Source organism: Pyrgilauda ruficollis, unplaced genomic scaffold (genome assembly GCF_017590135.1).
Source record: "Pyrgilauda ruficollis isolate IOZ18807 unplaced genomic scaffold, ASM1759013v1 scaffold3, whole genome shotgun sequence".
Classification (NCBI taxonomy): Eukaryota; Metazoa; Chordata; class Aves; order Passeriformes; family Passeridae; genus Pyrgilauda; species Pyrgilauda ruficollis.
Genome location: NW_024524377.1, coordinates 15,017,617 through 15,029,670, shown reverse-complemented (window position 1 = coordinate 15,029,670; position 12,054 = coordinate 15,017,617). Strand labels below are relative to the sequence as shown.

Here is a 12,054-nt window from a genome sequence, read left to right as displayed (position 1 = left end):
AGCTTTATTGCACAAAGTATCTAGAGGCCATGGCTCTTGATTTAGATATAGAAGACAAGGAAATGTTTCAGGAAGTGATTCTCCTACCTGAATCTATGGAGTACTAAGAGAATGGGGAAACACCCCCTGCCCTGTTCTTTCCCATTCTTGTCCCCTCTCTCAGCTTACTTATCTAAATGCTTACTTTATTAATAGATGCTCAGACAAACACTGTGCCATGTTCCCAGAAGGAAAGTCAGGTGAGAATGTGTAGAAAAAGTGAAGCTCTTACTTAACTGTGTTAAACTGTTAGTATTTTGCTGATGAAGTTGTCTTGGGCTTAATTAGCAAAGAGTTTCTAATATTCCACTGGAGTGTTAGGTCATTAAACAGCCAGGAAACAGCTAATGTGTTGGCATGCATCATTTGGCTGGAAACAAGACTTCATGTCCCCAAAATCTTATTTAATCATGAAACCCCCAGCAAAAAAGTACCTGGTCATCAGAGAGCCCACCAGTGCAGTGTTCCATCTGCTCCTATTAGTGTTGCAACTGTTATCACAGTGCCTAGGTTCCACTTCAGGGAGCTTCCATGGAAGAGTCTTGTTTCCAGGAGTTATTCTCAAAGAGGCTGTTTCCAAAGGCCAAATCTGATCCAAATCATATCCATAGCTATCCTTTGAAAAAAATATAGTAATAATGGTACTATGGTGACAGCAGAATCCCTTGTAAAAGAGAAGAGAATTCTAAATTTGATAAGGGAATTGTTTTGATCTATGCCTTGAATACATTCTGAGGTGCATTGCTATTATTCTTTGTTTCTGACTGTTTTTCCCCATAGCATTATTTCCTGAAATGTAAACCAATAATTGTCCTTCCATCATTATCTGATTACCATTGACACAAAAACAAACAAAACAAAGAAAATGGAGATGGAGGGCTGTCACTGCATCCCTAACATCTCATTGTGCTGAAAGTGGCACAAAAGAATAAATTAAAAACTTCATATTCCCTTGACCTTTGAAGGTCTTGGGTTTTTAAATGTGTCTCAAATTTGGTTATTCAAAACCTAGCTCTTTTCTAAGCTCTTATAAAAATAGGGACATGGATTCTTATGGAAAAGTCAGTCCATCATGATGGGGAGGTTTCAGTACCTTCTGCTGTTCTCTATTTCCAAAATCACCCAAACTTTCATAGGTCAGAGTCGAAACATGGCAAAGGACAGATTAATTTTCCAAATACTCCCAAGCAGTACTGATAAAGACAATAATTCAAACTCTCTGCAGTACAGTTCATTTCCTCATCACTACTGAAGCTACTTCAAAATTTCAGGAAAGTTGCCAGAAGTTCTACAACAATGGAATCTCACTAGTTTACATCTATATTTATATCTAACTTAATCTATTATACCTACCCATAGTAGATTTAGGATCTCCCAAATAATGAATGAAGTATCGAATTAAACAACTCCTCCATCATTAAAAACAATCACAGACAAAAAAAAAAAAAAAAAAAAAAAAAAAAAAAAAAAAAAAAAAAAAACTTTTTACAATTGAAAGATAAAATGTTTTATCTTTCCCAAAATACTTCCAGCAACCTACTTTTCTTAGGATTAGGGATCTTCCTGCATAGTTACTAGACAGACAACATTTTTCCTTGGTGTTAGTCAAATATCACACACGTATCTGACAGTACATTTCTAAGTAAGGGGTCCTAAAGATAGGTGGGATATTTGAAGAGAACCATAATGAGTAGAAGTGAGAAAGAAGGAGGAAAATATGTATGTGCTGAGGAATGCAAGAACTTTCACAGCTCAGGTTTCAGAAGCCACTGTAATCTTGTTTCAAATTTTGAGGTCTGACAGGTCAACAGGCATGTAATTGAAGGTGCTGAAGCAGGACATCCAGATACACAAATTCAAGTGCCTGGTGGAACTTCAGGCAAATTCTTTCTACGGGTTTATGAAATGCCTCAGGAAATGCATGTGCACCTTTAAGACCTGTTGTCTCTGCCATGTTTTGATACAACTGCATGTGTTTCAAAAGATTCTTTTTAAGGAAAAAAAAAAAACCAACTCTGATAGAAACTACCTATTCTCAGTTAGTTTTTGTTTCACTTTAGTTCTGCTTAATATTATGCTGTACAATGGCATAACTATAATATAATGTTCACCGAAGGAGAAATTGTATTCGTGTAGCCAATTCTAATCTTATTGCAAAAATCTTGTGCTCTTAACAAAGTAAATTTTTAATAAATATGTGATGGCTTCAGGATTCATTACTTTGCTTTCTTAAATCTCTAAACTGTGTAATCCTATGGTCCTCAAATTTGAAGAAATGTCTGTACCACTGAATAGGCACTGTGTGCTTTATCTCTAGCTCTGATTATAACTAAAAAGCTGCAAACATACCTTTCTACTTCTAAAAGTGAATTGCAGTGCAACTATCCATCAGAATAATATGTGATTATTTAGATTACCAAAAGAAAACAAAGTGTGTGTAAAAGATAGCTTTTATGTTAATTGTCTTATTGTACTCAGTATTATTGTTGATAATGTGATATACAAATGGTTTTCCTGAGACCCTTACTATGCAAAGTGCACTGTAGATTTTAACAGTTCAGTCTGTTTTCAGAGCTTTAGGACCAATGACTTCTCCTGACCATACCAGCATCTATCTTTACAGATAAGATAATTTGGAAAATATTTAGATCTGAGTTACTCAGGTTATCCAATAGACTTTGTACAAAGCTTTCAAACTATTTCTCTTTCTTCTTGTGCACTCTATCTGTGATTTTTCCATACAGTTTTCATGCATTAAGACCCATTCAAAAGTAGGTAATTATACATTTTATAAACTTGAACAGTGCAATAATCACCAATGATGTTTCACCAAGGAGGAAGAAAGACCTCTAGAGATACCAGTTTATGCTTTCTTATCACATAAAGTTATCAGCAATAAGGACTTTCTGGTTTTACTTTCCTTGTTTTTTTTCCCCTACTATTTTGTCCTCAGGGAGGCATTGGTCATATGTAGATGTTGGAGCAAAATATACTTTCAGCAGGCACTCAAAAATGTTTATGAAGGCAGCACTTCTCAGTTTACCTGGTCACCAGTCACCAGACTTGAGATGATCAGAACAAACTGTTGAACAGAAATTTGTCTGTTCAACTAAAAAGTGGTAGAATGCTTTGTTCAAGTTTTTAGTCTTCTGGAACGGACTTTCAGATGATCTGTCCTGGAACATGCTCCTTGTCAGAACAGGAGTTACAACTGGCTTTGACAAATATCCAGATGTCACGACATGTCAGAACTCTAAGGCCAAATTGATTCTGAGACAAGAGCTCAAGCGCTAAAATTCAAGGTTCATTCCTAGGTTTAAGTGGATTCAGGGTAAGTTATAACACTATTTGAAACATCAGAAACATCAGGGTTGAATACTTCTACAGACAAGGACAAAATCAGTTTTCAGACAAGCTTTCTGGTAGCAAAGGTGGTGTAGCTCTCATTTCAAATGCTGCATATAGAATTAAGTGCTGAATTTTACCTATCACATTATATTTATACATTTATAAAGATTATGGGGATCATGTCCTTCTCTCCATGGAAAAGAAATCCATGAAAGTTCCTTATACTGTTTACTATAAGACATTTTACAAAAGAATAAAAATGATTTAATTTTGTTATTTTAGTTTTAGATAAAGGAATGATATGGCAAAAAAAGTTCACCATAGCAATACGTATCCACTTAATGACCAGACACTGTGTTGCTGTTCATTTTCCTGGGTACAAGCAGTCACCTTCCTCCTTTTTGACTCTTCCTTTAGCCAGTCTATCCAAAGGCACTCAGCTATATCTAGCAATGTACTCCAGACCAGTCACATTCAACCAAGTATGAATCAAATAGCAAGAAAAAAAAACTGGGGAGCATTTTAATTAGTAGTTTAATGATCCTAAACTCACTGATTGGCATTCTGTAGAGTAGTTTAGTCTGTGTACAGCTTAAGTAGACTTCTCTGGAGTCATATATTGGTCCTGCTCCACAGTACCAGTACCTTTTAATATTAGATAAATATTATGTATTGCTTATAATGTTCTTGCATCACCAAATGAAAAGCAGGGATTTCAGGACTTAGGATTACTATTTTCCCTGACTGGTTGTATGCTGCTCCCCATCTATATGATGGAAAACATAGGTATGGTTTGAACACCAGTGTTCAAATTATTCATCAACAGCTTTTGATTTTTTGACATTTTGAAATTTTGTACTCTTTCAACCCTGTTTGTGGTATTGTATTTAACATACTGTCTGAAATGCTTGGTTGCTGGCCTTTCATTCAAAATATTTGCTTCCAATGGTGGTCACATAAGGCACTTTTCTGCTCACTGACAAGGTAACAGACATTTTTAAATTAAAGAACAGTTAAAAATTAGTCATGATGGCTAGCAAATGCTTTGTTCTTACACAGAAACACAGATGATCACCCCAGCAATACTTGTGAATATCACACAAGAAAAAGTTTTAACAGTTGAACAAAATGCTTGCTGAGAATCTGAAGATCTCCAGACCTTCTGAGCCACTAACCATCCTTTCATCCAAGTCACAATGTTCATTTCTCCTCACCAAAGCATGCACTTGGTGTAGTATAAAACAATATGGTGGGTTTTTTCAAAGGAAAGGGAAAATGTCATTTCTGCTGAACAAATTTATAGTTGTGCAGATAATGTTAATGATGAGGATTGTCTGTATTATGGTTTGGAATATAAGTTCCTGCTTGCAGGAGAGAGGAAGTCATTCACCCCATTTCCTGCACAAAATTGAATTGATCTCAGCATATTATGGGATTCTTTTATTGGATGGCTGAAAAGGGAATAAAAATTTGCTACCTTCTGAAACACTAAGCTACATAGCTAGCTTGATTAATGATGACAAGCTCCAGTTAATGAAATCACAGCAGTATTAAACAATGCTGCTCCATAGGTAATATATTGTTGACACTTTCACCAATACTGCTTGCAGCAGACTGATATATTAAGAGAATACTAGATACCTCTAGATCATGCAGACTGACCCTTCTTGAGTAAAGCAAAATTTCCATACTGCAGACCTTATCACACAAAAGAAACCTGTCTGACGTCTAGTAACCATCCCATGAAGTAGGATTTTAATGCCAGTATTCCTGTGGGTCACTGTCTTAGCTCTCTGACCCAGACTTGTGACAACCCCACTTCTTCCCTTCCTTTGCCCGTGTATGTGCAAATAGCAGGACACAAGTCTTCTGATAACTACTTTGAAGATTTTGGAATTTCCAGACAGCTAAGATCAGAGGACACTGCCTGTAAACTTGTCAAGCACCCAAAACACACAACACGCCAAAACAGTCCCATAAAGAGTGTCAATTATGTTTATACATTTTGGTAAAGCAGGAAGTTACGAAAATAATCATCTTGAGTAAAGCAGTTTCTAGCTGATTCAGAATCAGAAAGTGAAATTTTTCTTACTGGAAAAGGAAAGAGAAAACACTAGAACTGGTGCAGGGGGAGGAGAGGAAGATGGGGTTTAATGATAACATTTGGAAGAAGAACAGAAAGGGAAAAATAAAACTTTTAAAACACTTTTCTGTGTGGCAGAAAGTGAACATATCCATACATACAGAGATAAGTCTTCTCTTCTGAAAAATCTAAACATACACAGAGATAAGTTTCTCTTCTGAAAAATCTATTCCAAACCAACAACTAAATTTCATTACAAAAGGAAGGAGAAATTGGAGAAATTCACATTCTGAAAAAATCCATACCTATCTACTACTTGTAACTTACTTTCCACTGAGCTACAGAGGCACTGCTACGGTGTAGAGCAGAGGTACAGAACTTGCACCATTATCATGTCCTGAAGAGTCAATAACATAGAGTCGTTTCTATTTTAATTCATACCCTAGGTGCAAAGTGTCACAAGATTATCCTCCAGAGAGAATCATTTTTAGCATTAAATAGAAGCCTTTAAAAGGGAAAACAACTTTTGAGTCTCTGAGTACAGCCAGATGCCCAGAAGATAAAGCAACAGCAGTAAAGCCAAAGATCAGATCAGCTGATGAACAAATCTTCCCTGATTTCAATAGGCAGGAGCCTACATTCAATAGATCTCTGCCTTCCTTCTCATGCCAGTGAGTTCATAATACTTGGACAGCATTTGGAAAATAATGTGTTCTGTTGTTCTGATATAGATGGAGGGATGTCAACTGAATTACACAGGTTTTACAGCGGAGTAATTATTAGCAGAATCTGGCTTCATGTTTCTAAATATTTTAGTATTTTATGAATATAAGAGAGAAGGCATTCTGCTATATTTCAGCTGCTAAACGATTTTTTTAACTAGAGTCTCAATGACCCCGTCTTAAAATTAGTCCACTGCTTGATTTGTATTCCACAGAGTGCTCATTACAGCTGCCATTAGTGCACAAAATCCCATGAACATATAAAATTACCCTAAAAATTGGTAATTTCAAGCTTTCATTAGAAGGTCTTTTTCACAAGGTGAAGTCAGTCAAACATTAAGTAATTAAGGCAATTTACTGTAGCGTGACTGTGTTATCAATATATTCCCACAAGAAATGCCATGAGAGACATCTATAATAAAATTTTCTCGTGAAGCTTTCTTTTGCTTTTGTACTGTTTTGGAGATGGAATTGCTGAGAACATGGCACTTGAGTCTGAGCATTCCCCAAGAGCTTTTACACTGCCAGTCCATTTGAAGTTGTTTTGACAATTTTGCAGCAACTGAGCATCACCAATATCACTTAGAGCCAGCAGTCCTGCTTAACAAAAGCCCAGTAAAGTCACCGCTGTTTGGGGTTGTGTTAATTGCCCTTAGAGACCTAGAGGGTACAGGTATAGAAGGCCTGCTTTTGCTGTTGGGTTTATTTTGCTTTGTTATTGGGTTTATTTTTTTTACCATTACCTGCCCTCACTGCTCACAGATTTCTGGACCCTTGAAGGGTGCTCTTTTACAAATACTGCATTCTCTTTATGTGCAGACAAAGACAATTAGATGAAGTCACGGTTTCATTTCCTTATAGTGACCAGAAAACAGAGAATAAAACAAAGGAATATACAGAATGTTGGATTAGCCACTGCTGTAGGCTATAAAGACTCCAGATATTCTAGAACTATGTTGATTAGTAATTAGCACAAAGCAGATGGGAAATCATGCTGTCTCCCCAGGAACTTAATGAAAACTAGTTACAGTATTTATATGATGTTGAGACTACCCTGCTAAAATGTGTTTTAAATAAATAGCAAAACTGAAATTATCTTGACATTTCAGTTAAAAATAGGTAAAACCAAATATTAAATTGGAAATTAACTTCAAGTTTATGCTGAAAAGAGATCAAGACTTCTTTATATTAATAAATAATTATTCTAGGGTTTAAATCCTGTTTAATTTTTACAATATGCCTTTAAAGATCTTTAAAGAGATCTGCTTTAAATCTAAGCTTTCTTGCCATTTCTTAAGAGGACTAAATCTGCTCCTGCTCACTACAGACCTTGAATATGATTAATGAAAGACTCATTCCCAACTTGACTGGTATACTGCAACCATATATATATATCACAGAATGTTGTTTCCTTTTTTTTATTCAAAAGATTGGATGTTCGGAGAATTCTAGCTCTAAAGGCTAAGGAATTTGGGCTACTTTGCAAAGTTGTTCTGAGGTGATCCCATAAGTCAGACTAGGAACTCCCTCCTTTTATTTCTTCCTATCATATCAATCCAGTAATAAATATGAAGAAATATGCTGTCTGGTTAGGTGGGCCCAGAAATTTTGGGGATGAGTGGTTGATTAATACCTCTAGTATTAATTAGAGGTAATTGATTAATGCCTTTTATGGGAAAAGAATAATCAACATATATTCTCTCATGAGAATAACTTAAAAGAGTATTTCTGATACCAAGTCTGACATACATTGCTGTTAGGCTGTCAAGACTGTAATAAATACCCAGTAATGAGAGAAAATGGAAGAGAGGATGAAATATTTCGTATTTTGTAAACTTTGAAATCCTCAAATTTCATCCTCACTGAAGAAAAAAAAAAAGAGTACACAGGAGGGTTATGTTGGATAAAGTCTTTGTTGTTTTGATACAAACAAGTTTTGTAAAACAAGTTATGGTTTATGGACTAAGAATCCTTACTATGTACATACAAATGTCTTCCAGGACTTCAAAAGAAATATAAAACTCCTCTGACAGAAGAATCAAAAAAAGGCTTTAAAATATTTTTTTCTTCATCCTCAGGCCATAATAAACTAGAATAAACTTTCAAGAATTGCTTATTTTTGTATACAATTATTTCTCTTTCACAGATTATTTCAAAGAGAATGATCAGAGTGATCCTGAACCCTCAGGAGACAGCACCAGATACTATCAATCTATTAAGAAACATTTTGAGGAGAAAAAAAGTGGGTCATCATCTTTTGTGTCCTCCATTGAAGATGAGCAAAAGCCCCTGTTCTCTGGGATAGCTGATTACCCACCTGTAACAGAGAAAACCACAGAGATGGATTTTGAAGAAATGGATCATGACACAGAAGAAATTCTTATTGACAAAAGAAGCAGCTCTTGCAAAGGTACTCCAGCTGTTTCTATTTAGTAAAGTTTGAGCAGACATCTTTTTAGTCTGATTAACAAAAATAATTTTCTGAATGGTTATCTTGATTCTTTACATAACATTTACTCAAAAGAGCTTAAGAAAAATATCTTAGATCAAAAATCATTATTTCTCAAGAGAATTAATATAGTTTCTTTCAGTGGGAACTGGATTACAATTCTGTGGGACTGGCTTGTACAACATCCAAAAGGTCATTATAGGTTTTGCTACAAATCATCTTGTAACTGAACTACATAAGTAATTTAAACAAACTACAAAATTATCCGCTGGTACTGGACTTCCCTGAGTGCCCATTGATGACAGCTGCACTTAAAGCAGTACAGTATCTCCCAAAGGGTATTTGATGTGCCAGGGTTGATGATAGTAAAAAAGTATAGGTAACTAAACCTAGTGATAGATGCACATGCACCAAAAATAGGTTTTCAGATAGCTAATTTTAGTCTCTGCAGTGACAAGGCACAACAAAAATTAAGTGAAAAAAAGTCATAATATCTTGAAAGAATGCTATCCTGTCTTGCTGCACCTGTTGGTTAAAGGAGTACCGTTACACCATACAGAAGAAAATCATGACTTCCAAAAGTAACGCACAAGAATAAAGATTTGAGCTTCCATATAGACAAATGATCAGGAACTATTTAACAATCTCAGATACTTTTACATAGAGTTAAGTCACATAATTAAAATTACATCTAATATACTAAAATATTAATTTTCTCAGTGATGTGAAAGGAAATTAATGAAAAACCCTGTATTAATATACAATTTAAATATCCCTGCAAGTTCATTTGTAATTCTTTCAGTCTGAAGAGAAGAATTACATATTTATTGTTTAATGCTGTTTTCCTCAGCAGTTTCCATTGAGATAATTTAACCATTTAACCATCATTCAATAAACTTTAGGCTTCTAAGCTATCATTTTAAATATGCCTAATGATTAATCAGACCGAACAATGCTTTTAACATCTCAGAGTTATGAATATATCAAGTCTGGTCTCTTCAAGTTAAGGCCCTATAAATCCACACCACATGAACTTGTTGCATACATACTGCAATTGGAAACCTTTCCTTTCCCCTACCAATAGCCAGAAATGTGTCCTTGCAGCTATAGCAACATTTTCCAAGGCAACCTATTGCAGATTTTATTTGAGCTAAATTTAGCATATCTAAAGGTTACATATTTTGATTAAGATTACAGTCTTTTTCCCACTTTGTAATTTAGCACTTCTAGTAATGTTATGCAAGGTAATGAGCTTTCTTGCAACATTTGTAAAGCCATCAAGGTGAATAAGATTAGCTTTTCCTGATACATGTTTTAAGCTAAATTCTTACTTCGTCTATTAGAGATTGATTATGACTTACCCTAAGAGTAGTTACAAACATAATGAACTTGTGAAAAAAACTCTGCTTTTATGTATCCTATTATATTATGGTACTTTATAAATCTTGGATACAAATGCACTTGTATAAAGCTAGTCCAATTCGCTACCACTGTGACTGATACATATTTAATTATTTTTGTTTTCTTTTAAGATTTGGTCATTACTTGAATGAATGGAAAGAAAATAATGCATTGTATAGTATGGCAGAAGCAGTATAAACATCTCTCTCATAATCTTAGAATGCAACTTTTAAATTTTGAACATATGGCTCTTTTGTGAAGATCTGAGAATTTTTCTGTAGCTGCTAGCTCTAGATAAAAGAAAAATGCTATTTTCACTTGGTCATTATTTGGGCTAAAAGACTGATTATTCAATTCTTCTGGTGAACCTAGTTATACATTTATTGACTTAGTTCCCAGTCTAAGATTCTTCAAGCCCTGGAAGACCAGAGTTGGTTATACAGCTGTAGCTGCTGATGGGCTTTTCTGAGGTAACTAATGAATATGGAATACCTGAAAAGACACTTAGATGAGTAACACCATGTTTTATAGAGTATTAACTTGCTTATAGTGTGTGTGAACATATTTTGTTGTTTCAGTGCCAAATCATTTGCTTTGTCACAAATTAAGCATCTATTACAATAGTCTCCAAATATTTCTGGGACAAAAATTTCTGGGGCAAAACCAGCTGTGATTTCCCCAGGATAATGCATGGCACTGAAAATCTGTGATTTTAATGAATGACTTATTGTGCAAAATAACCAACATCTTTTACAACATCCATGTTTTTACAGGACATTAAAAAGCAGTGAAATGCTCTTGAAATCCACTGCTTACACATCTACTGGATTTACAAAACACATTGCACCTAAACTCATAGCTTGAGACTTTACCCCTCAATTTTTCATAGTATGCTCCATTCAGTTTGCTGAGAGATTTTCCGCTTTTCCTTGGACACTGCAAATTGTACTATGTGTGCCTCCCAAAACCAAATTACCAAATGCTTCTGTGACACCTTTTATCTCTTTCTTTCCATCGGCTTAAGTTCCTGGGAAGCAGAACAGGTTTTTTTGTAGCCAAGATGAAATCTATTTCCTCTTCCTTCTGTCCAATGCATAAAATCAGTTACTGGTGGTCACATGAAATTCAAACACTCTACAGCTCCAGGAAACCTTCTACCACCTGCTAACAAAAGATCAGATAATACAATAACAATCTTTGTCTGATAAAAACAAAAAGAAAGATAGAGAGAGAAGAAAGTCTCTTACACTTGGAATCATGTAGTGAGAGCTCCCCTTCCTGGCTAAATATACTTGAAATACTAAATCTGAGTGGGAACTTCTTTTTTTTTCTTTCTTTCTTTCTTAGAGAAACACTGCTCAATGACATGTTTGAAAAGGATTAGCTATTAGCATTTGGACAAAGCTCTTACATGTCACCCACACTGTGGGGTTTTTTTCTCTTCTCTTTGAAACATGGCTCTAGCTGCTATGGTTACTTAGAAAAATTTCACAAGTGTGAAATGAATGTAACCTATGCTGAGTTAACAGCGTGCAGTGCCAAGAGAAGTGTAAGGAGAAGTTCTGAGCAAATCATTCAGAGACTGATGTGGGATTCAAATCCAACTGCAGATGCCTTATAAGCAGTCAAGGATTTTGCCCAGCTGTATGCTGAAGCAGCAGCCTGGGTGCAACAAGAAGTTTAATTTGTTGTATAACTTCCTGTAGTTAAATAATTACAAATACAACTCTAATGGTAATAGTATTGAGCAGATGTTAAAATTTAAACAGCTTTTTTTTATCACATCAAAGAAGAATGAGTCATTCTGACCAGTTTTGACTGTTTGCATGACTGATTAACTCAGAGTAAACAAAGGCTATAGGGAGCAGGGTGAGCTGTAGAAAAAGCACTCTTCAACCTAAGTAAGTCACCTGTAGGCTCTGCAGAGGTCACAGCAAGATCTTCATTCTATACTTGTTAAGTGCAAGAAGTACATCCCCATGATAATCAATGTGTAACCTTTCAACAACTTG

General features: G+C 35.3%; 1 protein-coding gene across 1 annotated transcript in view; it reads left to right on the top strand.

Moving 5' to 3' along the window:
• KCNH7 (potassium voltage-gated channel subfamily H member 7) overlaps nucleotides 1–12,054 on the top strand; it is a 209,000-nt gene that overhangs the window by 191,147 nt on the left and 5,799 nt on the right. The window contains exon 13 of the mRNA XM_041473132.1: nucleotides 8,351–8,602. Coding sequence (XP_041329066.1) covers nucleotides 8,351–8,602 — 252 coding nt within the window. The remainder of the gene's footprint in view (nucleotides 1–8,350; nucleotides 8,603–12,054) is intronic.